Raw genomic sequence first — 27,230 nt, 5'->3', positions numbered from 1 at the left:
AAGAAGGTAGATCTATTGGTTAACTTCTTAAGGTCTTTTCATGATATATGTATAATTCACTGATAGAAACATTTTTTCCCAGATTTTTCTCACATGTAATAGTTGGAACTTTGGTGTTCCCAGGATCACAAAGAATGGATGCACAGGATCCTTTTTCCCCCTTTTTTCCCTTTGACTTCAGGCAACTCTGCTGAAGAATGATGACCTTTAAGGAGTTCCTCTTCTTGGAAATAATTGGCAACCATTTCAAAAGAGTTTATGGGACTGCGTTCAGGAAAAAGCAACTTCTTTAGAATCCAGACACAAATAATTATTGTAAATACTAGTCTCACCACAAGTTTTTATGTACTGCATGCAAAGCAGCCCATTATTTTTGGTTTTCATCAAAAATTCAATTACTTCTTCCATGTGGTAGATAGCATACCCATTTAATAATTTTAAGGCTCTAGTCTTGATTCAGATCACTATTACTGTTTCCTCACCAATAATTTTTAGTTGAATATCTTATTTGACATTAAACATTAATTCAAACAACTATATTTGTCTACTAAATGCTTCCATTTAAATAAATATCTTTCAACACATAAAGGATCATGACATTATTCCCCAAGGAAACCATCGATAAGAAGAAAGTTCTCATATAGCAAATATTTATAGCAGCACTTTTTCGTGATAGCTAAGAATTGAAAAACAAAGTGGATGCCCATCAACTGGCTAAACAAATTGTGGTACAGGAATGTAATGGAATATTACTGTGCTGTAAGAATTGATGCAAGTGACAAATACAGAGAATCATGGAAAGATCTTCATGAACTGATGCAGAGTGAAGTAAGCAGGGCTAAGAAAACAGTATACAGTGTACTACAATGCAGCAACTACAACAATATACATGGAAAGAATCACAAACAGAAAAAAAAATGAATATAACACATTTATAAAAGCATGACTCAAAAGAAGACACCCTCAAAATGAAAAGATATCTCCAAACAACCTCTTTGTGGAGGTCCACAAGTGTTACACATTGCATTCTTTAAGACTGTTTCAAGGTATTCATTAATCATGCTGATTTTTTCTCTCATCTTTTTTTTTTTGTCTTTAAAAATACTATTTCTTATATGGGATGACTCTCTGGGAAAGATACTGGGGATAACTATGATGATGTAAAAAACAGAAGACATCAATAAAAACTTATTTCATCACACATTTTCAGTCCCTCTGACTCTAAGTCCACTGTGCTCTTCAAATGACACTATCTTGCCTTATTAATTTATAGGAAGACTTTAGACCCTCCCCCCCAAATCACGAAGGTTCTTCATTGCTCTACAACAAAATTTTTAGTCTCAGGACCCTTTAATCTCTTAGAAATTAAGGAAGATTTCCCCTCCCCCAAAGAGCTTTTATTTATGTGTGGGTTATATCTCTTGATATTTATATTAGAAATTAAAATTTCCTGAACATGAAGGGTGGTGTTAGATATACACACAATTCCTTGTAGTTAAGCTTTTCACTTCAAGAACCCTTCATGATTTTGTCTCTTAAAGGACGAGGAGAATTTCATTCCAGAGATAGGGAACACTCTGAAGAAAAGTCTGAAGGTGACAAAACATGGAATGTGGAGGGGGGACAGAGAGTAGTCCTGTTTGTCTTGTGTAGAAAAATGTGAGAAAGGAATGATGTGAGATAGTGAGGGAAAGGGATGAAGTGGCCATATTGTGGAGGGTCTTGAATGTCATGCTAGGGAATGTCATGCTAGTTAGTAGACAACAGAAAGCCAGGAGGAATCAGTCACCTGACTGAGAAACAAATATTTATTAAAAAGCCTGCTATATGTCAGGCCCTGGACTAGGCACTGGGGACAGAAGACAGAAGAGAAACCAGTTGATGCCTTTAGGAGTTTACATACTAATGGAGGGAGACAATGTGTGTAACTATATGCATATTGTGTGCAAATGAAAACGATTTTACTTTGGAAGTTAAATAAATGAATGAAGAGCTAAATGCTAGCTATTTTGGGAGGGAAGGCCCTAGGAGCTGAAGGGATGCAGACCTGCATGTAGATAGATGGTAGCATTGAGGTGAGTTTTGAAAGAAACCAGGGATTCTGAAAGTTGGAGGTGAGTAATAAATGCATTCCAGGCATGGGGGACAGCCAATGCAAAAGAGATAGAACAACATGAGTGTGGAACAAGTAGGCCACTATGAAGTTTCCTGGGGCTAGGGGGAGGGGGTGGGTTAATGTGTAAGAAGATTGGAAATGCAGTTTCCAAGTTGTGAAGAGATGTAAATGCTTTGATACTAGTGGTATTAAGGAGCTTACTCAGTGCAGGGGAGGGGAGGATGATGACAGTCAGAAATATACTTTAGGAAAAGCACTTTGATGGCTATTTGGAAGATGGATTGGAATGGGGAAAGACTTGGTGTAGGGATACCAAATAAGCTAATGTGATAGACCAGACAAGAGGTGATGAGGCCCTGAAGTAAAGTGGTGAATATATGAGCGGTGAGGAGAGAAAATATTGAGATGCTTTGGAAACTGGTTATATTTGGACTGAATGTGAGGAGTCAGGGATGGCATTGATGGCACTGAGGCTGCATATTTGAATGTCTAGAAAGATAGAGGGGCCCTTCACAGTAATAGGGATGTTTGGAAGAGTGTTGGGGGTGGGGAAGATGAGTTCTATTTGGGATATGTTTAGTTTGTGATGCCTATGCGGCTTACAATATTAAATGTCCCATATTCAGTTTATGATGTGGATCCATAGCTTCACAAAACTATGATGGATATATAGATTTCGGAGTCATTGGCAGAGAGGAGATGATGAAATCATGAAATGAGAATGTAGAGAGAGAAAAGAAGAAGACCCAGGACAGTCAGTTGATGCAACATGGATGATGACTGACAGACTGAGGAGAAACAGTCAGACAAGGTAAGAGAACCAGGAGAGCAATATTTAAAAATCCTAGGGTGGTCAATGGTACCAAATATTTCAAGGGGATTCAAGAAAGATGAAGATTGAGAAATGGGGATCAGATTTGGCAATTATCAACATAGATTTTTTTATTCCCATTGGAATTTCCTGTCCAAACCATAGAATTTCCTATCTAAATCATAGAAATTACAGGAGAAAATAATTTGTTCAGAACTATTTTAGGAAGAATTGAATGTGGTCTCAGAGCCTATAGTTAATCAGTAGCCCTATTGAATGGTTGGGAAATCCTGTTTTCTTAGGACTTCTTCCTTTTGTTTAAAAAATGAAACAAAATAACTTACTTCAAGTGAAAGGTCTGAGGCTCATTTTGCGTACTTGTTCAGCTTCTGTGTCCTTCACTTTCTAAGATTTGAACAATTTTAATTGACAAGGGTTAATACTATATGGCACATTCAGCCTATTTTTTTAAATGTAAAAGTATTGTTAAATAAATACCCTTATGAAACACTTATGAAAATATACTGGAATCCTCAGGAAAAAAAATAATCTCGGGGTAAGGAAAACACCTTTTTTTGCCTTTTATGGACTACCCAAGGTTTTCCTGAACTATTTTATGACTTTATGAGAAGCCTGCCACAAGTTCCTCATTTTATATTTATATACATATAATATATGTGAAGGTATTTTCCATTTTTACTCAAGCCGTTACTGGATATGGGTGGTGTAGGTTTCACGGTAAATGTTCAATGATTAATAGGATGGAATACATTCAAGGGTAATTGACAATAAAAACTGGAAAAGTCAATGAGTTAGTCCAGTCCTTTAACAGAAGGGTTAGATATTATATTTACTATTATTGCATTATCTCCTTTTGAATCCATTGAAGGGGCTTGCCCATCTGTCATCTCTCCACACAAGGGAAACTTACCATAGTGTTTATGGTACTTCCTAAATTGGTGGATCTCCCCAGTTAATAATGGTGCCTTCTCTCTCCTGAAAAAATCATGTATTTACTTAACTTTTTGCATGTTGTAATCTTTCCCATCAGTCTTTCTATTCCCAGTATGTAGCACAATGCCTTATACATGGTGGATGACTAATACACACTTCTTAGTGAGATGATAGACTCAGAGTGCAGAATGAGCTATATACTTCTTGGAAATGGCCAATGAGGGAATTAATTTTGCTTGAGGAAATTAGCTAAATTTGCTTAAGCATATTTGTTACAAAGATTTTGTTTCTTTTTTTCTTTTCTAATGGGGTATGAGGTAGAAAGGAGAGAAAGTAGATATGTTAGTTAAAAAATAATTAAAAAAAGAACAGGCTAGATGTTGAGCTCTGCTGTGCAGTCTCAATTTTGTAAAACCAAGAGAGAATTCAAGGCAAGTACTAGAAATGAGGGCAAAGGGCAGAAATAAGGGTTTTATTTTTTCTCTGGCCCTATGTGATATTAGTTAAAATGGCCAGGAAGAGATCAGTCTAAGGAATTTAGATAGATTTCCTAGATGAAAAAAAGGTCTAATAAGGAGCAAAGTATTAGAGTGTGACATGTAAGTCCTTTGAAGGAAGAACCATCGAGGCTATTTTGTACCAGATTTAGCTCATGAATCTAGGTTAATAGCCTTTCTCTTTGTATTCCCCCTGTCCAGTTACAAGTGCCTGACACTTAGCAAGCACTTAGTAAATGCTTTCTGAATGAACGCATAAATGAACCTAAGGGTTTTAAACTTCTTGAAACCATAGAACCTTCATTTAAAAAAAATATCTAACTTTGGTCAGATAGTAAGTTCTTACTCATATATGTGTATATTTGTAACACATAATATGTGTAATTTGGTCCAGATCTATGATTTTGATCATGTTGGGAGCCTCCTTGGTAAGGAAACTCCTTCTACCAATATAGATCTGTAACTGTTTTGCAACTTACTATCTTAGAGAGCTGCCAAGGACCCAAAGTCACCTACTTATTATATGTGGGAAGGAGGCAGGATTTAACTCTTATCTCCAGATAGGCTTGCTCCCCACTCTACCACACTGTTTCTCACCATACTCAAAGAAGGTTATGATATTGGTTACTGAACTAGAAATGATAGGAACTTTAGGGGCAGGGACTATTTAGTCATAGAATTCATGTTACAGAAGGAGAGAAAAGCTGGACAGAGTCTGATGTACAGATACGGGGAAGTCTCTATCACTGTCAATATTCATATCAATATCAATATTTATATCAATATCCACATATATCAATGTTAAAGAAAAAATGATGTATTTTTAGGAACCAATACATGTTAAAGAGGAAGGGACATATATGAGATGTTAGTAATGGTTTATTTCAATTCTAGAAGGAACTAGGATTCCTCCAGCATGGGCATGCCCTCGTTTGACCCACATCACAACCTATCTCTGGCTTAGCAGACTGTTTTCCTGAGTTACTGTGACCCCCAAACTCATTGCCTCATGGCCAACCTTCTTGTATGGTGGGAACAAGTGCTGGCTACAGCATCAGAAGGTATGGGCTTGAATCCCTAGTAATTCTACTACTTAGAAAAAACCTATGAAATTTTGGGCAAGCTACTGTACTTCTTTAAGGAATTAGACCAGATGGACATTAAAGTCTCTTCCTGTCTTGAATCCAGTGAACCTGTAGTGATGAGTCACTTGTAATATCCTAATAATAAGAGCAGTAGACTTTTGTTATATTTTTCATATCCAAGTAGTTAAAATAAAAAGGAAGCAGAAATACTAGGGCAGCTAGGTGGTGCAGTGGATAGAGTGCCAGGCTTGGAGTCAGGAACGCCTGAGTTAAGTCTGGCCTCAGATACTTACTAGCTGTGTGACCCTGGGCAAGTCACTTAAGCCTGTTTGCCTCTATTTCTTCATCTATAAAATGACCTGGAGAAGGAAATGGCAAACCACTCCAGTATCTTTGCCAAGAAAACCCTAAATGGGGTTACAAAGAGTTAGACATGACTAAAATGACTGAACAACATTAGTGAGGTTGGAGGTGGAGGTTTAGTAAGTTTTCTTTTAGTTTTTATCTTGTTTCCAAATGGGTCTTAGAAAAAGAAAGGTGTTAAGTTGTCCATCTGCATGAAGTCAATTTTTCTGCATACTTTCCAGAGAGCACCATGACCTCAGACACCTATATTCAAATATATGAATTATGGGTAAAAAGCAGTAAGAATGATAAATCCTACCAAACAGAGGCAAAATTCACATCAGAGGCATCACTGAGACTTGGTGAGAATGGGCTCAGACTGGGTTATGTTTCAAAAAAGGTAAACTTTATTTAGAAGGAACAGAGGCAGCAGGTGGCATCGTAGACAGAAGGCCTGAGGCTCTAGGGAAGCTGCTTCTCAGCTTTGGCTTTTTCATATGTGAAATGGGGATAATAATAGCATGCATTTTATGGAATTGTTGTGAGGATAAGATGAAGCACTATTTGCAAAGCACTTTGCAAACCCCAAAGCACTACACAAATGCTATTATTATTGAATAAGTATGAAGGGTAATAGAATAGCATTGTATATTAAGAGGATATTGTAAAGCTATACAGGAACTCAAATGGGGAAGCATGGAAGAGAGTATTTGGATGAGGATCAATCAAGGGAGAAACAGAAGTGATATTACACTGAGAGAGAAACTCTCATGTTTGGCCTTGGAGCCTTCCTGGACTTGAAGCCAAGACGACTTGGGTTTGTTAAGTCTTGTCTCTGATACATACTTACTGTGTGATCATGGGTGAGCCACTTAGCTTCTCAATGGCCCAAGCAACACTTTAAGACTATATGCTACAGATGCTGATCTGTATTGATGGAGCTTTCACATTAGGGAGGTTCCCCATACTGAGGGAAGTCATGGTCTGGGACAAAAATAAAAAATACTCTGGACCACATGTACAGAAGTAGGAAGCTGATTAGGAGTGCAAGAGGGAAAACATAAATCTAGCAGGGAGTCATATGCCACAGAAGTGTTAGGGGACTTCGGTTATCTAGACATCTGCTAGAGGTACCCCCTTCGTCTAAAACAGAACAGTTGATAAATCCTTGACTTGCCTTAATGCTGATTTTATTCTTAAAAAGCTAGAGGAAATGACATGGGGAATGGGGAATGGGTATTCTGGACATGATTCTGACCGAGAGGGAGATATTGATTGCTCAAGTTCAAATGATGGAACCCTTAGAACATAACCATTTCATCTTAGGATTAATGATAGAGAAGTAAAGATTCTGATGGGTATGGCTTAGATTTGGGGAGAATGGATATTAAAAGGCTCATAGAAAGGCTAGGTAAGATCTAATGGACTTAAATCTACAGAGGAAGTAGACCTTAGAGGACAGGAAGCTCAAGAATGCAATTCTGAAGACAAACACAAATGATTCAATCAATCAAACATTTGATTTTTTGTTTTTAGATCACTCAAATTCCCCTCTGTATTCTTCCCCCAATTACTCTCAGCCATTCCATGTAACAACTTTTTTTTAAAGAGGAAGAAAAGCAAAATCTATCTATCCATCCATCCATCCATCCATCTATCTAAGCTGAAAATATAGGCAGTATTTCACCCTCATGGATCCTTCACCTTTGCAAAGGATGGGGGAGGGGAAGAGGCATCTTCTCATGTCTCTTCTTTGGGGCCATATTTACCTTTTGTTATTTTGCAACATTCACTTTTGATTGTTTTGTGGTGGTTCTTTCTGTTTTCATTATTGTAGTCACTGTGTATGTTGTTTTCTTCCCTCTGCTTGCTTCAGAATTCTATCTGTTCATTGAAGTCTTGTTTCAACAATCTGGCTAGCAGCTTCTGTGGGGGTGTAAGATCCACCCACAGTCAGCACCCAGAAAGCTGCCAACAGCACAGGTTCTTTGGATCTTCTTAACTAAGGAAAGCAAGGAGAAGGGGTTGACAAGTTTACTTTAATCCAGCATACAGACAGCATTCACTTAGTTCAGGGGAAAAAACCAGCACCCTGAATTTCAGAACAAAATACAAATTACAAATATCAACAGACAGACCCAATACAATTCATAGTTACCAACATCTAGGTTCAGCCCAGGAGCTCAGAACAAGGGCTGGCCCAGAGTCACACACCACCACTGCTGCGGAAGACAGCTCTAAAGAACAGACAGCCAATCCCTGGTTTTTGTATCTTTTTCAGCATCAGGGTTGAGTCACACATGCGACTCACCCACATGACCTAGAATCGTCACAGAGAGGCGGACTTAAACCCCTGTGGTCTAAAAGCCTCTTCTCTCCTAGACATGTAAACTAGGCCCTCCCTGGAGTTAGCCCCACCTTGGGTCCCACCTTAGCTGCCAATCCACACCCACTAAGGTTTTACACCTAATAGGGGTTTGGGCCTGGGGCTTAGCACCTAGTAAGGTTCAATGAATTACTCAAAGGGAACAAAAGCCAAACTCTTCAAGGACACTTGTTGAACTAAGTGCTAAGGAGCCCATTCATGCTTCTCTGTATTCATCACATTCATCATTTCTTACAGCACAGTAATATTCCATCGCATTCATGTGCCACAATTTGTTTAGTCTTTCCTCAATCAATGGTCACCTACTTTGTTTCCAATTCTTTACCACCACAAAAAGTGCTGTTAAGAAATACTTTGAACTAAAAGAGTCCAGTTTCTGGGTTAAGAATTCACTATTTCACAAAAACTGGAAAATATTATGGCAGAAACTGGGCGTAGACCAGTATCTTACACTGTATACCAAAATAAAGGCAAAATGGGTCCATGATCTAGGTATAAAAGCTGATACTATAAGCAATTTGGGAGAGCAAGGAATAGTTTACCTATCAGATTTACAGGAAAGCAAAGAATTCATGACACAAGAGATAGCATTACGAAAGGCAAAATGGATAATTTTGATTATGTCAAATTGAGAAGTTTTTGTACAAAGAAAACCAATGCAACTAAAATTAGGAGGGATGCAGAAAATCAGGAAAGAATTTTTACAACCAGTGTCTCTGACAAAGGCCTCATCTCTAAAATATACAGGGAACTGAGTCAAATTTATAGGAATACAAGTCATTCCCCAAATGATAAATGGTCAAAGGTTATGAACGGGCAGTTTTCTGAGGATGAAATTAAAGATATCTATAGGCATATGAAAAAAAATGCTCTGAATCACGATTAGAGAAATGCATATCCAAACAACTTTAAGGCACCCCATCTCTCCTGTTAGATTGGCCAACATGACAAAACAGGAAAATCATAAATGCTGAAGAGGATGTGGGAAAATTGGAACACTGTTACATTGTTGGTGGAGTTGTGAATTGATCCAGCCATTCTGGAGAGTAATTTGGAACTATGCCCAAAGGGCTATAAAAATGTGTATACCCTTTGACCCAGCAATACCACTTCTAGGGCTGTATCCCAAAGAGATCACGCAAGTGGGAAATGGACCCATGTATACAAAAATTTTTATAGCAGCTCTTTTTGTGGTAGCAAAGAATTGGAAATCAAGGGGATGTCCTTCAATTGGGGAATGGCTAAACAAGTTGTGGTATGTGAATGTAATGGAATACTATTGTGCTATAGGAAATGGGGAACAGATGGACTTCATAATAACATGGAAAGACCTACGTGATCTGATGCTGAGTGAGGGGAGCAGAACCAGGAGAACATTATACACAATTACAGACACATGGTATTTGTGATGACTAACTTTGATTGACTTGGCTCATCTCAGCAATGCAAGGTGCACAGACAGCTCCAAAAGACTCAGGATGGAAAAAGCTATCCACATCCAGAGTAACAATTATGGAGTCTGAATGCAGATTGAGGCAAACTATTTGTTCTCTTTTTATCATGGTTCATTCCATTGGTTATAATTTTTTACAACTTGACTATTTTGTAAATAAGTTTAGCGTGAAGGTAGAACCTATATCGGATTGCATTCCATCTTGGTGGGGGACAGGGGAGGAGAAGGAGGGGGAGAAAATTTGGAACTCAAAAGCTTGTGGAACTGAGTGTTGTAAACCAAAAATAAAAAATACATTTAAAAAAAGCATCACACAAGCGTAAATGATGCTTTTCAGAGAGAAAAGGTACTAACGTAAAAAATAGGAAAGGTTGAAAAATCAATGCAAAAGAAATAAATGAATGAAAATGTCCATCTGACAAAAAAAGAAATATTTTGGTATATATCAGGCCTTTCTTTTAGTGAATGATCTCCTTGGGATGTAAGTCTAGTATTGGAATCTCTGGTCAGAGGGAATGGATATTTTAATCATATTATTTAGCAAGTATTTACTAAGCACCTACCATTTTCTAGACATTGTGCTAGGCACTAGAGATATCTGTATATTTTGTTTGTACAATAGCAAAACTGTTCCTATCCTCAAGGACTAGTACATAGGGAGTGACAATATTTACTTTCATAGGTATACATAAATAAATACACATAAATAAGGTAGATTTAAAGCAGCCTTGGAGGGTAAGGCACTTAGCAGCTGGAGGGGACCAGGAAAAGGACTTCAGAAGATGAAGGTATCTGAGGGTGAGTCTTGAAGGAAACCTGGGTTTCCAAGTGAGGAGAGAGAGTATTCCAGGATTCACATAACAAGGAAAAGGGAAGTTGTTAAACAGAACTGGGTGGCTATGAAGAAAACTCATTAATCAACTTAGATTTTTAAAGCACACACATACAGATATGTACAATGTATATTCATATATGACAGGTACGTATATTTTATATAAAACACATATGTATACATACACAGATACATTATGGAATTAAGCATAGGCAACAGAGGATACATACAAAAGGATACTATGATTCCAAAAAAAAGTACTTTTTTGGGGGCCTTGTTAGAGACCAATGAAGGATCAGAAAGGCATGGGAATACTGAGTAGATGGGAAGTTAATAATCAATAATAAGGAGTAGACAGAACTTTCCAACTCTTGCTGCCATTTTCTCCTCTGAGAAAAATGATCTTTTGATCAGGAAAGACAGAACAAAAATAGTTACGAGTTGAAACCCAAAATAAGTGTGACTCATAAGAAAGCACCTTGCTATTCCCAACGACAATTTGTCAGCAGGCCTAGAGGAACTATATCCTAGAAAACCAAAGGGGCTTCTGGGTCATGTCAGCAACAAGTTGGAGGACTAGACAATATGTCTGATCCTCACTGTGTCTCAAACCTCTCCAAAACAGAAATTATGCTCCAAAAATAAAACTTCAGTTGTCTCTATGGTCTAGGATACACAGAATCCAAAGAAGGTAAAAAAAAACAAACAAACCCATGAACTGATGCTCACTGACTCTGAGTTCACCCTGCATCTCTCTCCCACCTCCCATACTAGCCTGCTACTTAGTAGACTAAAGGACCCAAGAGGGGATTATACCAAAACCCATCCCCAAATACCAGTGCAACCCTCCCCCCTTTCCAATGCCATGGACTGTGGAAGTTTCCCTGCTGGGACAGATAGGGCCGACACAGCCCTTCCTTCAGGAACAAAAGCCTTCTGGGGGCCACAATCCACCAGCTCTGCAAAACTCCAAATGGCCTGTGCCCATGCCAAGAGAAATAACACCCTATCACCAGAGATGTCAGGGCAGACAGCCCATGGTACTAGCATGGTACAACTCCGAATTGCCAGTGTTAGGCCAGGGAAACCAAAGAATAGGAGTGGGACAGGACAGAATGCTAGGGGGGAGGGGGAAGGACTGAGAAAAAGGGCACAGTATCTAGCTAGGGTCAGTTCTGATGTGAAAAGTCACTTGGGGCTGAGACTTAAGTTGGTGAACTATGAATTGTCCAGCCAGAGAGGCTAAGACTCTCTGAGATCCAGCCCTCAAGGAAACTACTGTCAGAAGGGAGAAAGTCAGAAAATGAATAAGGGAAAATCAGGGGAGAAAAAAACAAACAAACTGCCAAAGATCTCAAGAAGAAGAAAACTCAAAGATTTTGAACATATGCAGGTAAGTCAATAGGGAAAACAAATAACAAAAGAAAATATGGCCTTCACATCAAGTAAACAAGTTCAGGCATCTATGAATGAATACTGCACAACAAAAGAAAATAATTTAACACTTGATGAGACAGAGGACTCTGTGGAATATGAGAATATGGAATTGTAATACACTATTCTTGAGTGATTCAAAAGAAAATGAGAAACATGTGAGCACAATTTATGGCCTGGACAGCAAAAATAATGGGCAGGAGAGAAAAAGGAATCTATGGTGGTAAGTCTCAGAAAGAAACAAAAGAAAAGAATGATAGATTGGGAATGCAAATATACAGAAGTGAAGGGCAATCTAGAAGAGAAAAAAAATAATATTAAAAGAAAATCTGCTCACTATGCAAGCAAAACATACTGATCTCAAAGAAAGGATGAGTAGAGATAGCCTAAAGATCATAGGACTCACAGAAAAACATGACAGGACAAAAAACTTTTAACACCACAATGCAGGGAATAATAGAAGAGACTAGCTAAAATAGCTGAACACAGAAAATGAAGCATCAATTTGAAAGGATTCACAGATTGCCTCCAGAAAAAAAAAAATCCAAGGCTCTGCAAATTCCAAATTCCTTGGTTGAATTTAACAATTCGATGTAGAAACAAATTCTGAAAGCGATCAGGAAAAAGATTTTCAAATGCAAAGGAAAGGAAATTTGAATGATGCAAGACTATTTCTGCACCTACCCAAAAGCATAGGAAGTAAGGAAATCTATTCCAAAAAAGCAATAAAACTCAGGAAGCAGCCAAGGATGACTTACCTTGAAAATCTGAGCTTAACTATATATGGAAAAAGATAGACATTCAACAACGAAGGTGTCTGAAACCGTTTTAGAAAGAAAACCAGAAAAGAAAAGATTATTTGTTTCTTGATCATCCTCAACAACAAAAATGTAGGAGTAAATAAATGCTGCTGCCAGGGATGGCTGTAATAAACAGCAGAGACGAGTAAGAAACTCGTTTCTAAATGTACACAAGGAGACAGAGGTGAAGGCGAGTCTGGTTTAAATAACAGTGAAGAGGTCAGCAAGGGACATTATGGACAGAACCCATTGATACTCTGCCTACAGGTGAATCAGTGTTTTTGGTGGGACTACAAGATGGAAGGGTAAGTGAAATGGAGTGAAGAGCAGGATAAGAGAGAGGAATGTGTGATATACTGGGGCCAAATCAAGGGCTAGTAATGACAGAAAGTCTCTGTAGTCTCTGAAAGAGAAGAGCCTATAGAGGAATGGATAGGAAGGGAGGAAAAGATTGAAGGGAGGTAGAAGGAACAAGGCCTTGCTTTGGTGGTGAGAGGGAGTTCCTCTAATGAACGCTCCTATGGGTGAAGAGAGATGGTTTGTGAAGGGAGATGGGCACATTGCTCTGGGTGTGGCTGGGGGGATTTGGTGCTTGAAAAGTGTACTCATTCTGTCTTGGTAGTAAGAGAGCTGAAACTTTGGGGGACAATTTGCACCTGGGTAAGTGAACGAGAAAGAGCACAAGAGAGGGAGAGCACGAAGCCGGCAAGATTTGGAGGCAAAAGGAGAAAAAAAAGGGAGCCAAGAGAATATATAGATCAGTGGTGGATTGCATCAGAGACAGCGAGAAGCCCTACCATGGGGCAGTGTGTTCTCCGACATATGAATTAAATACCATTGTTTTTGGAGTGAGTCACAATGCCCACAGGACAAGCTTTACAAGGCAGTGGCAGAAAAGGCCTCAAGGGGATAGTCTGAGAGACCAGATTATAGAGTAGATGAATCTGAGAATGAGGGTCTAGAGCAGACAGAAAGGTAGACCAATAATGAAGATGAGAGAAATCCATTTTGGAAAGGGATGCAAAAAAAGGAGAAATAAAACGAAGCCAGTGAACAGGACTAGTTGACTTGGAAGAGAGAGGAAAGCAGACTGTACTTGACTAAGAGGGGAAAAAATGAGGGGGATAATAATATAACCAGATAAAAACAGGAGAGGAAAAGGAACTAATAAGCAAAGAGCCAAAGGTAACAAATGAGAGAAGAACAGAGATAAGGGGAAAAGAGTGTGAACAGGGCCACCTTAAAAAAGATTAAAGTAATTAAACATGCTGTGTTTACAGCAGAACGGGGGAAAACATAACTTGAAAACCCTCCCAATATTAGAGATGAATGGGAGAAAATATAAAGCTAATTTTCCTAAGTTTAAATGTGAATGGATTAAATCGTCCAACTAAGTGAAAAAGATGACAGAGTGCATAGGAAAACAAAATCTTATACTCTATTGCTTAGGAGAAATACATTAGAAAAATAAAGACATATACAAAATAAAACTTAGAGAATGGAAAAAAAAAAATTGCATCATGTGAAGCCAAAAAAGCAGGAGTTGCAATCATGCTATTTAACAAAGCAAAAACATACATTAAAAAAAAAAGGATAAACAAGGAAACTATTTTATGCTGAAAGGAACCAGGCAACAAACTATGGTGAAAGATGAAATGACCAAGGAAACAAAGATTCAAGCTTCTGAGCATATCCATTTATTAAGCAATGCAAGCAAACTGCCAAACACATTAAGACCAGTCACCTTCCTCAGCTTTGGCACTGGACCCATAATACAGGGGGAGAAAGATTTTTATACATTAAAAACAATAAAATAAGACCAATTGATTAAAAGGAAACAATTAGCCAGGATAAATTAATCTTATTTCTAATTGGAGGAAAGATTGGCGACTTTCCAAGTTGAGGGGAGGAAGAGTGAACAGGGGCAATTTCTTGAAATTCGAAAAAGAGATGTCTCACTCCTCCCTCAAGTGTCTGTGAACAATCAAAGGAACATTGATCAATCAATATGGGGCCAGTTTTCAGATGTATAATTGTGTCTGAGATGTATAATTGTGAGAAAACCTGCCATCAATCTTTGGATCTGACTGGTTTTCTGGTCAACATAACCTAGGTCCTTAGTTAAGTGTCTCTATGCAGAGACAGAAGTGGTCCAGCTCCCCAGCCATTCAGGGCTGGTTCAAACAATACAATAAGGATTTCTCCCAATTCCCACAACTGAATAAAGTTTTCTCACAAAACAGAAATTGGACTAGACCCATAACTGAATAGAAAGGGAAATGAGCTAGCTCCAGAATTGAGTCACAAGATTGAGTCAGTATGGTTCACTCAATTCCCACAATTAACCACTTGCTTTCCTAGTCCCCTTAATTCTGTCAAAATTAATACCAGCAATACACTTATATACTCCAAATGTGTTAGTTTCCATATTTATAAAGGTAACATCACCTGAACTACAAGAAGACAGACAATATCACAACAATGACAGGAGACCTCAATATCCCTCTCTCAGTTCTGGATATGTCTAACAGAAAGATAAACAAAAGAGAGAATATGGAACTGAACAAATTAATGGGAGAAATTAGAGTTAAAAGATGTATGATGTTTTCTAAATGGGCCATCAAAAGAATATACATATTTTTCAGCACAACATGAAATTTTTATAAAAACTGACCATGTATTGGAGCAGATATTGCAAGCAAATATAAAAAGGCAGAAATAGTTAATACATCTTTTACAGACAATAAAAATTTAAAAATACAATAAAAGTAATTGGTTCAGGGACCACAAAAAATAAATAAGAAACAAACGGAGAATAAACAATGAAATTCTAAATAACGAGTGAGTTGAAGAACAATAACCTTATAACCTAATAAAGGAAGATAACATATAAGTGGGGGTGGGGGGAAGAGAAGGGCACTCCACTTGGGGACATGGTGAAGAAGAAAGAGAAGTCCCAGAGTAGTATAGGTAAGAAATGATATATGTGAATGAGCTCCCTCCTTAAGTAGACGATTTAAAAATTTATGACTTTACCTTCCTGAGGGGAGTAATAAATTGACCAATAAACATTTATTATTTACAATGTGCCAGGCACTGGGTAAGTGTGGGGGACACAAAAAAAGAGTCCAAAAATAGTCCCTCCCTCAAGCAGCTCACAATCTAAAAAGAAAAAAACAAATAATTATATATAAAGCAAGCTATATACATGATAAATTTTAAACAATCAATAGAGAGAAAACCCTAGAATTGACTGCAAAAGATGGGATTTTAGTTGGGACTTATAATACTGATCTTTAAAAATACTACCACATGGTATCTCTCGTTCAAGGGAATTTGAAGTGAGGCAACATGGCGCAAAGAGCAGGAGCCTGAGACACTGGTTCTGACTCTGTAACAACTGTTCAAACAAGTCACTTGACTTACCTGGACCTCAGTTTTCTCACCCATAAAATCAAGGGCTTCAACTAATAATTCTTTTGGTTTCTTTTTACTTCTGAAATTCCAAAACCTTTCCTATCTTAGCACCAAGCATCACAAGACCAAAAGGCTTCTCACTTTTTACTTATTTTGTGTAGTGGAACCCTGATGTACTAAATGGAATGGTAGGTAAAAAAGGAAAAACAAAATAACATAACCAGTGGGTGAAATACGAACATGAAGAAATCAAACAAGTTCACTGATGTGGGTGTCTCAATGAGCTGTGTTAGTCCTGGTAGAACTGAAAACAGACCTAATCTTGGGGGAGTCAAAAGCTACTTAACAGGGCCTGACTTCTGACTCGAAGTGGGGGGTAGGGTGGACGGGTGGTTGTGTGAACTAGACAATTCTGAGCCGACAGCACATAAGCTGGGAGTTCTGCCATCAATTATTCTATGCAGTCTCTCATGTGCATATTTTTATTGAGTGAACACTGAAAATAAATCAGTTTAAACTAGGAAAGTTTAAACTAGACTTCAAATATCTGTATCTTTCAAGAAAAAGCAATTGTTTTTAAAAAGGACTATAGGATTTGTAGGGTAATTTAAGAGAACAGCAGCTTTTCAAGGCCAAATGTAGTACCTTACGGGCTACGGTAGAGTGCCTCTAATTCTTGCTAATGGAGGAGGTCGAGGCTGGTGGATCATATGAGTTCATGAGTTCTGAGCTGAAGAGGGCTAAAGCCAATTGGGCGTCCACACTAATATGGTGAACCCCTGAGAGTGTGGGCCATCAGGCTGCCAACTGGACCTCCCAGAAAAAGGGAGAGGTCAAAAGCTTCTGTGCTCATTAGCAATGGGATCAGGTCTGAGAGTGGGCATTGTGCTTCTAGCCTGGGTGAGATGGAGACTCACTCTCCCCCCAACTCACCAAAATTAAAATGATGAACTGTGGTTGAAATTTTGGTTTCTAAACACACACTATAATTTACAAATCTTACACAGATCCAAACATTCTTATTAATTAGGTACGATTGATTTCCCATATAATTACATGCCATTTAAAAAAAATAGATTCTGAAACGTTCTGGTTAGACTTGAACTATCTTGGTTACTTTTGATTTTCCTTAGTTTCACATAGCCCTAAATCCTTTACATGGGAAGTATATGGGAGAAATAGAAAGGTAAAAGAATTGAGTTAGTTAAATAAGCTATTTCACTCAGTTAAAAAACTTGGTTTATTAGCTTTAATGATTATCCATTTCATACTTTTTTAATATTCAAAACCACAGAACTGGAAATAAAAAGTTTGGATGACAAAATCTATATTCAAATGTCACCTCTGGTGTTTTATTACATTAACTGAAAGATTGGAGTTCTAGCAATAGTTAACTACTACCAAGCACAGATAAAGATTATATACATAAAGATTTATGAACTGAGTTCCACATTTAAGGTGCTAAATAGTTACATTTACATAAACTTTGAACTACAGATACTGTAGCTACCGCCTCGGCATCTTCATTCAACATGTGTTCTGCATTTAGGATTGCGGATTCAAAGTACTGTACAAAGGTGCCTTAGAAATGAAACCTATTTTACAGAGGAGAACATGGAGATCCAGAGGCTCAAGATCATACAGAGCAGGGATTTGAAACCAGACTCAAAATTCAGACACAGTACCACTCAACTTGAACATGGTACTTCCTTTAAGCAAAACCTGAAAAGTCAACTTTTAGGAAATGCAAAATGTCGCATTTGCTTTGTTTTAGCTGAAGACTATAAAATTTCCACGGATGGTTCTGAAGGCCGATAACCAATTAAAGACTCTTTATCATCGGCATCTATAAGCATATCTACCAGAACATGAGGTTTATCATAGCCATAAGATGTGTTAACCTTCCTTAGAGTGATGTTGTCTTGAATGTCTGCCCTTGTTTCAGGGTCACTTTGTGGAGGCTCTGGGTCAGACATAAAGTCGCATGATTCCACATGTCTATTCTCAGAATCATCCCTAGGAAGGCAAGAGTCTGAAATGAGACTGCCAGATTCAGCTTGGCTACTGTTAGGATGAAAATAATCCTCTTTCATCATTGTGTTCTGATGACTATCAGAGGTCATTTCATTAATATTTTCTTCAACAGTCATTTCTTCTGTTATGCTTGATGTTTCTTGGAAGTGTTCTGATTTTTCTCTATTGTCTTCAGAATTAATGCTACTCACTGAGGTCAAATGATCGATGGATTTTTCCTCACTTTCTGGGACTACCAAATATGATGTTTCAACAACAGAAATACATTTCGGTTCAGGATTCACCTCTAAAATGTTGCGTGAATTAAAATTTCTTACCACAAAGGCCTAGAGGGAAAAAAATATGAGTATGTTAGATGAAAACAAATTCAAGTCTCCTGTTCACAAATTAGATAGAGTGCTCTAAGAGCAATGAAATAAGTTCCTAGCCAATGTGTTACTTTAAGATGAACTATGAGTGGAATAAAGGTGAAAAGTTTACTTCTGTTATTCAGTATTATACTCACAACCATCAACTACTCAAACCATCATACACGGCACTTAGAAATTCCATCCTAGAAATTATACTGTTCCTATAATCTAGCCATATACTTACTAAAGAGTAGAGATATGGAATAAGATCTAGATGTTCTCACTATTAATTGGGCTCATTATCTCTATGATGATTACACACCTAGCCTCAAACTCTATGTCTATCAAAAGCATCCATCTCTTCCTTACCAAACACAGGACGAAGAGTGATGAATAAAATTATTATAAACTTCAAGTTTAATATATATTACAGTTAGTGGAAAAATATTTAAATTTAATTAAGTTACCAATGACTTGGGTAATATGAAGTTCTTTCTCTGAAACACCTCTCTCTTCCAGACCAGGTAAGTTATGAGTACTATACATATAACGAGCGCAACGCATACAGAAATTATTAGGATGGGCAAGGAATCTGAAATAAAGAAAAGAAACAAGATTAACATATAGATAGCACACAGGTACAACAATTTGGATAATTTACAAGAGTCATTTAAAGTTATTTCTTAATATAGTAAAATTTTAGTAGTTATAATAATATTCAGACCATGGTGGGAACAATTAAGTGAAGTTACCTTGGAATAGTGAAGAAAAACTGAGAGCTGGGAATGTAGAGTCCCAGTTTTTAGTTCTTCTCCCTAACCATGTGACCTTTGGCAAATTAGATCCCCACTGTTGATCTCACTGGGGGATGAGGAAGGAAAGGATTTTTTTAAAAAAGAATTTGTTTTCCTCCCAATTACATGTAAATACAATTTTTTTCAGCCACTCATGAATTTATTCGGATCTCCTTAGTTCATAGTTCCTTGCCATTACAAAAAAGAACTATTGTAAATATTTTTGGCACATGTTAATCCTTTCCTCTTTTTTTTTTTTTTTTAAGATTTTTTAGTTTTAGTTTACAACACTCAGTTGCACATGATCTTGAGTTCCAGATTTTCTTCCCTCCCCCTCCCCAAGACAGCATGGAATCCGATATATCTTCTACATATAACTTTGCATTAAACTTATTTACACAATAGTCAATTTGTAAAGAGGAATTATGACCAATGGAATGAATCATGAGAAAGAAGAAACAAAACCCCCCAAAAAACAAAACCAAAAAAAAACAAACCAGAAAAAATAAAAAAGGAGAGCAAATAGTTTGCCTCAACCTGCATTCAGACTCCACAGTTCTTTCTCTGGATGTAGATAGCTCTCTCCATCATGGGTCCTTTGGAGTTGTCTTTGAACCTTGCATTGCTGAGAAGAGCCAAGTCTATCAGGATTAGTCATCACAGAATCAATATATCTGTGGTTGTGTATAATGTTTTGGTTCCGCTCCACTCACTCAGCATTATATCATGTAGGTTTTTCCAGGTTATTATGAAGTCCGTATCTTCCTCATTTCTTATAGCACAATAGTATTCTATTACATTCACATACCACAACTTGTTTAGCCATTCCCCAATTGAAGGACATCCCCTTGATTTCCAATTCTTTGCTACCACAAAAAGAGCTGGATAAAAATTTTTGTATACACGGGTCCATTTCCCACTTGTGTGATCTCTTTGGGATACAGCCCTAGGAGTGGTATTGCTTGGTCAAAGGGTATGCACATTTTTATAGCCCTTTGGGCATAGTTCCAAATTGCTCTCCAGAATGGCTGGATCAGTTCACAACCCCACCAACAATGTAACAGTGTTCCAATTTTCCCATATCCTCTCCAGCATTTATCATTTTCCTGTTTTGTCATGTTAGCCAATCTGACATGAGAGATGCGGTACCTAAGAGTTGTTTTGATACGCATTTCTCTAATCAGTAGTGATTTAGAACATTTTCTCATATGCCTATTGATATCTTTAACTTCTTCCTCTGAAAACTGACTGATCATATATTTTGAACATTTTTCAATTGAGGAATGACTTGTATTCCTATAAATTTGGCCCGGTTCTCTGCATGTTTTAGAGATGAGGCCTTTATCAGAGACATTGGTTGTAAAGATTTTCTCCCAATTTTCTGCTTCCCTCCTAATCTTTGTTGCATTGGCTTTTTTTATACAAAATTTTTTCAATTTAACATAATCAAAATTATCCATTTTGCATTTTGTAATGCTATCTCTTGTTGTGTCACAAATTCTTTCCTTTCCCAAAAATCTGATAGGTAAACTATTCCTTGCTCTCCTAAACTGCTTATAGTATGAGACTTTATTCCTAAATCATGAACCCATTTTGACTTTATTTTGGTATACGGTGTAAGATATTGGTCTATGCCCAGTTTCTGCCCTACCATTTTTCAATTTTCCCAGCAGTTTTGTGAAAGTTAATTCTTAGCCCAGAAGCTGGATTCTTTGGGTTTATCAAAGAGTACATTGCTATAGTCATTGACTATTTCATCTTGTGCACCTAACTTATCCCACTGATCCACCACTCTGTTTCTTAGCTAGTACCAAGTAGTTTTGATGATTGCTGCCTTATAGTACAGCTTAATATCTGATATGGCTAGGCCACCTTCCTTAGCATTTCTTTTCATTAATTCCCTAGATATTCTGGACCTCTTGTTCTTCCAGATGAATTTTATTATTATTTTATCCAGCACTGTAAAATAATTTTTTGGTAGTTCAATTGGTATGGCACTGAATAAGTAAATTAATTTAGGCAAAATTGTCATTTTTATTATATTAGCTTGGCCTAACCATGAGCAACTGATTGTTTTCCATTTATTTAGATCTGACTTTATTTGTGTGAAAAGTGTTTCATAGTTATGTTTATATAGGCCCTGGGTTTGTCTTGGCACGTAGACTCCCAAATATTTTATAGCGTCTATAGTAACTTTAAATGGAATTTCTCTATCTCTTGCTGTTGGGCTTTCTTAGTGATGTATAGGAATGCCAAGGATTTATGTGGGTTTATTTTATATCCTGCAACTTTGCTAAAATTGTTTATTATTTCAAGTAGTTTTTTACTTGATTCTCTAAGTAAATCATCGTATCGTCTGCAAAAATTGATAATTTAATTTCTTCTTTGCCTATTTGAATTCCTTCAATTTCTTTTTCTTCTCTTATTGCTACAGCTAACATTTCTAGTACCAAATTGAATAATAGGGGTGACAATGGACATCCTTGTTTCACCCCTGATCTTATTGGAAACGCATCTAGCTTATCCCCATTACAAATAATGCTTGTTGATGGTTTTAGGTAGATGCTATTTATAATTCTGATAATTATAATTTATTCCTATGCTTTCTAGTGTTTTTAACAGGAATGTGTGTTGTATTTTGTCAAAGGCTTTTTCTGAGATGATCATGTGGTTTCTGCTGGTTTTGTTGTTGCTATGATCAATTATGCTGATCATTTTCCTAATATTGAACCAGCCTTGCATTCCTGGAATAAATCCTACCTGGTTGTAGTATATTATTCTCATGATAAGCTGCTGCAATCTTTTTGATAATATTTTAAAATTTTTGCATCAATAAAATTCATTAGGGAAATTGGTCTATAATTTTCTTTCTGTTTTGACTCTTTCTGGTTTGGGTATTAGTACCACATTTATGTCATAAAAAATTTTTGGTAGGACTCCTTCACCTATTTTCCCAAATAGTCTATGAAGTATAAGAATTAGTTGTTCTTTAAATGCTTGATAGAATTCACACGTAAAACCATCTGGCCCTGGAGATTTTTTCCCAGGGAGTTCATTGATGGCTTGCTCAATTTCTTTTTCTGAGATGGGGTTATTTAGGCATTTTACTTTCTCTTTTGTTAACCCGGGCAATTTATATTTTTGTAAATATTCATCCATTTCCCTAAGGTTGTCAAATTTATGGGCATACAATTGGGCAAAATAATTCCTAATTACTGTTTTTATTTCCTCTTCATTGGAGGTGAAGTCATCCTTTTCATTTTTGATACTGGTAATTTGGTTTTCTTCTTTTTTTTAAATCAAATTCACCAAAGGTTTATCAATTTTATTGGTTTTTTCATAAAACCAGCTCTTAGTTTTATTTATTAATAGTTTCCTTGATTTCAATTTTATTAAACTCTCCTTTGATTTTCAGTATTCCTAATTTGGTATTTAATTGGGGATTTTCAATTTGTTCTTCTTCTAGCTTTTTCAGTTGCATGCCCAATTCATTGATCTCCTTTTTATCTATTTTATTCACATAAACACTTAAGAGATATAAAACTTCCCCTGAGAACTGCTTTTGCCACGTCCCTTAAGTTTTGGTATGTTCTCTTTATTGTCATTCTCTTGAATGAAATTATTAATTCTTCCTATGATTTGTTCTTTGCCCACTCATTCTTTAGAATTAGATTATTTAGCTTCCAATTAATTTTTAGTTTATTTTTCCATGGTCCTGTATTACAAATAATTTTTATCGCATCATGATCTGAAAAGGATGCTTTGACTACTTCTGCCTTTCTGCACTGGATTGTGAGGTTTTTATGCCCTAGTACATGGTCAATTTTTGAGTATGTGCCATGTACCACCGAGAAAAAATTATACTCTTTTTATCCCCATTCAGTTTTCTCCAGAGATCTACCATATCTGCCTTTTCTAAAATTATATTCACCTCCTTAACTTCTTTCTTTTGAGGTTAGATTTATCAAGTTCAGAGAGGGGGAGGTTGAGATTCCCCACTATTATAGTTTTGTTGTCTATTTCTTCCTGTAACTCCCTTAACTTCTCCTCTAAGAATCTGCATGCTATACCACTTGTTGCATATGTGTTAAATAATGATACTGCTTCATTGTTTATTGTGCCTTTTAGCAGGATATAGTGTCCTTCCTTATCTCTTTTAATTAGATCTTTGCTTTTGCTTTGTCTGAGATTAGGATTGCTACCCTTGTTTTTTTTTTTTTTTTACTTTAGCTGAAGCACAATATATTCTACTCCAGCCTTTTACCTTTACCCTGTGTGTATCCCCATTGCAAATGTATTTCTTGTAAACAACATATTGTAGGATTATGGTTTTTAATCCATTCCACTATCCTGCTCCATTTTATGGGAGAGTTCATCCCATTCACAGTTATGATTACGATCTGTATCTTTTCCTCCATCCTATTTCCCTTGCTCTTCATGCTTTTATTTCTCCCTTCCACTCCTCAAGAGTTTTGCTTTTGACCACTGCCTTCCTCAATTTACCCTCCCTCTTGATTCCCCTCCCTTATCTTACTGTTTTCCCCTTTCTACTTCTTCCCTCCCTTCTGACCACCCTTTTTTTCCCCCCTTTTCCCTCCTACTGCCTGTAGGACAAGTTTGATTTCTATACTTATCAGGGCATGGTATTCCCTTCTTGAACCAAATCTGATGAGAGTAAAACTCAAATACTGCTCTTCTCCCTCCCTTTTTTCCCTCTACTATAATATGTTTTTGTGCCTCTTCATGTGATGTAATTTGCCCTTTTCTACTACCTCCTTACCTCTTCTCCCAGAATCATCCCTTTATATCTCTTAATTATATTTTTTATTATTATATCAGTTATTTTATACTAACACCCACAGTCTATGTATATCCCTTTCAATTGTCACAATAACTGTACTACTCTCAAGACTGACATATATATGTATATATAAATATATATATACACATATAATATAAATAAATACTAAATATAATATAAATAATATAAAATATAATATAAATATAACATAAATAAATAAATAAATGCACATATATATAAATATATACACATATATAAAACAATATAATCCTATATAAGGATGTAAATAATTTTCCTTATTGATAAACAAGGGTTTTTCTCCCCATTTACCTTTTTATGTCTTTCTTGAATTTTGTATTTGAAGATCAAATTTTCCATTGAACTCTCGTTTTTTCATCAGGAAGGTGTGGAATTCCCTTATTTCACTGAATGTCCAGCTCCTTGCCTAAAAAATTATGCTCAATTTTGTTGGGTAGTTGATCCTTGGTTGTAGTCCAAGCTCCTTTGCCTTTCAGAATATCATATTCCAATTTCTCCTGTCATTTAATGTAGAAGTTGAAAGATCCTATGATCCTGATTGTAGTTCCTCGCTATGTAAATTGTTTCTTTCTGGCTGCTTGCAGTATTTTCTCCTTGATCCGCTAATTCTGGAATTTCAATTTGGAATCTCTTTCAGGGGGTGATTGGTGGACTCTTTTGATGACTATTCTACCCTCTGGTTCTAGGACCTCGTGCAGTATCCTTGATGATTTCTTGGAAGATACTGTCCAGGCTCTTTTTTTCATCGTGGCTTTCCAGTGTACCAATAATTCTTAGATTGTCTGTCCTGGATCTATTTTCCAGGCCAGTTGTTTTTCCAATCATGTATTTCAAGTTTTCTTTTATTTTTTTCATTCTTTAATTTTGTTTGACTGATTCTTGATGTCTCATACAATCATTAGCTTCTACTTCCCCAATTCTAATTTTTAATGTATTATTTTCTTCCTTTAGCTTCTCTATTTCCTTTTCCATTTTGTTGATTTTACTTTTCAATGAGACATTTTCTCCATTTATATTCTGAATCTCCTTAACCATTTTGCCAATTTTACTTTTTAAAGATTTGTTTTCATCAGTGAATTTTTCCCATTTTTTTCTTTTACCTCTCTAATTTGGTTTTTAAAGTCCTCCTTGAGTTCTTCCAGGAATGCTTTTTGGGCTGGAAACCAGTTCACATTCCCTTTTGAGGTTTCAGATGTGGCTATAGTGTCCAGGCTGTCCTCTTCTGAATTGGTTATTTTGGTCTTCCCTGTCTCCATAATAGGATTTTATGATCTTTTGTGTGCTTTTTCATGGTGTTTTTTTTTGCCTCCTGGCTTCTTTTCCTCTGCTTCTGGGGCTCAAGGGGCTCTGTCCCAAGCTTATTGTGTTGGGATCTGCGGGCCTGCTCAGTGGCTTTGTTTGTTATGGTCTCTGGTTTGGTGAGGTGTCGGGGAGTGGTCTGGCTGCTGGAAGTCTCCTCTTCCCCAGGACTGCTCTACAGCAGGGATGGTCTCAGCTATTGTCTGTGCTGGTGCCTGCCACTTCCCCTAGCTGTGCAAAGGCACATCTGGGGTCCTGGTGTTGATGTTTACTAGCTCCACCCTGCTGGGATTCAGTAACTCTCCTTGTTCTGCTGAAGTGGGGCCTGCTGGGACACCTCTCTCCCTGTACTAGTCTCTTTCTACCACCACAAGAAGGGCCTTCTCCCCAACTTCTCTCGCTAAAAGGCTACTGAAGCCCCACTTCTGGCTCCTCTGTTTCTCCTGTGGGAGTATTCTCTAGGTTTGTGCAAGGGAGGGATGGCAGCCATTTTACCTGGCCATCATGGCTCCCAGGAGTTCAAGAAGGTGAGTCTCAAACCTTTAGGCTGTGGGCTGGAGGTCTCCAGGGTAGCTGCTCCCGCAGCTGCAGGCTCTGTGCTGGTGTCTCCTGTAGCTCTGAAAGACTCCCAACATGGGCTGAAAGACCTGGGGCTCGATTGCCACTGCCAACATATCCAGCACTTCTGCCCGGGGGCTGTTCCTGCTTCCGCGTTTTGCTCCCCCAGTGCTCTCCCAGACCAGCATGCTGGCTGGGTTCCTCTGCTGTTCCTGGTTGGTGTGGTCTGGTGCTGTTCTGCATGCTGGGTGCTCCTGCCCCTCTCAGTCTACTAGTGGATACTAATTCTCTCAAATCTGCTCAGATTCACTTTTTTAGACATATCTGACAGAATTTGTGAGAGAGCTTTAGTAGTTCCTTCTTTTCACAGTGCTATCTTTAAATACAATTTTTAACATTCATTCTTTTAAAAATTTTGAGTTCCAAATTTTCTCTCTCTCCCTCCCTCAACACTCCCCTTACCTAAGATGGAAAATAATTTGATAGATTACATATGTGCAATCATGCAAAACATATTTCCATAGTAGTCATGTTGTGAAAGATGACACAGAGCAAAAGGAAAAAAAACCCACAAAAAATAACGAAAATGAAAAATTGTATGTTTCAATCTTCAGACTCCATTAATTCTTTCTCTGGAGGTGGATAGCAATTTTCACCGTAAGTCCTTCTGAATTTTCTTGCATCACTATATTGCTGAGCAAGTCTTTCACAGTTGATCATCATACAATATTGCTGTTACTGTGTCCAATGTTCTCCTGCTTCTGCTCACTTCACTTTGCATCAAGTGTCTTTAAGTTTTTTTTTTTTTCTGAAATCATTATGTTCATCATTTCTTTTAGCACAATAGTATTCAATTACAATCATATACCACAACTTTTTTAGCCATTTCCCAGCTGATGGGCATCCCCTCAATTTCCAATTCTTGGTCAATACAAAAAGAGCTGCTTTAGATATTTTTGTACAAATAGGTCTTTTTCCTTGTTTTTTAAAATCTCTTTGATATACAGACTTAGTAGTGGTATTGCTAGATCAAAGGGTATATATGCAAGTTTTTTAGCCCTTTGGGCATACTTTTAAATTGCTCTCCAGAATGGTTGTATCAGTTCACAACTCCACCAACAGCATCAGCGTCCCAATTTCCTCTCCAAAATGTATCGTTTTCCTTCTCTGTTATATTAGTCAATCTGACAGGTGTGAGGTGGTACCTCAGAGTTGTTTTAATTTG

General features: G+C 37.2%; 1 protein-coding gene across 1 annotated transcript in view; it reads right to left on the bottom strand.

Annotated features, from left to right (window-relative positions):
• Nucleotides 1–17,346: 17,346 nt before the first annotated feature.
• The window catches only part of IFNGR1 (interferon gamma receptor 1), a 43,308-nt gene continuing 33,424 nt past the window's right edge, over nt 17,347–27,230 (bottom strand). Inside the window, exons 6-7 of the mRNA XM_036767450.1 lie at nt 18,982–19,106; nt 17,347–18,490 (exon numbers count right to left, since the gene is read on the bottom strand). Coding sequence (XP_036623345.1) covers nt 17,912–18,490; nt 18,982–19,106 — 704 coding nt within the window. The 3' untranslated portion in view covers nt 17,347–17,911. The remainder of the gene's footprint in view (nt 18,491–18,981; nt 19,107–27,230) is intronic.

The sequence above is a fragment of the Trichosurus vulpecula genome, chromosome 7 (assembly GCF_011100635.1).
Source record: "Trichosurus vulpecula isolate mTriVul1 chromosome 7, mTriVul1.pri, whole genome shotgun sequence".
NCBI classification, from domain to species: domain Eukaryota; kingdom Metazoa; phylum Chordata; class Mammalia; order Diprotodontia; family Phalangeridae; genus Trichosurus; species Trichosurus vulpecula.
The sequence above is the reverse complement of the archived record's forward strand: the minus strand, read 5'-3'. Positions and strand labels throughout refer to the sequence as shown.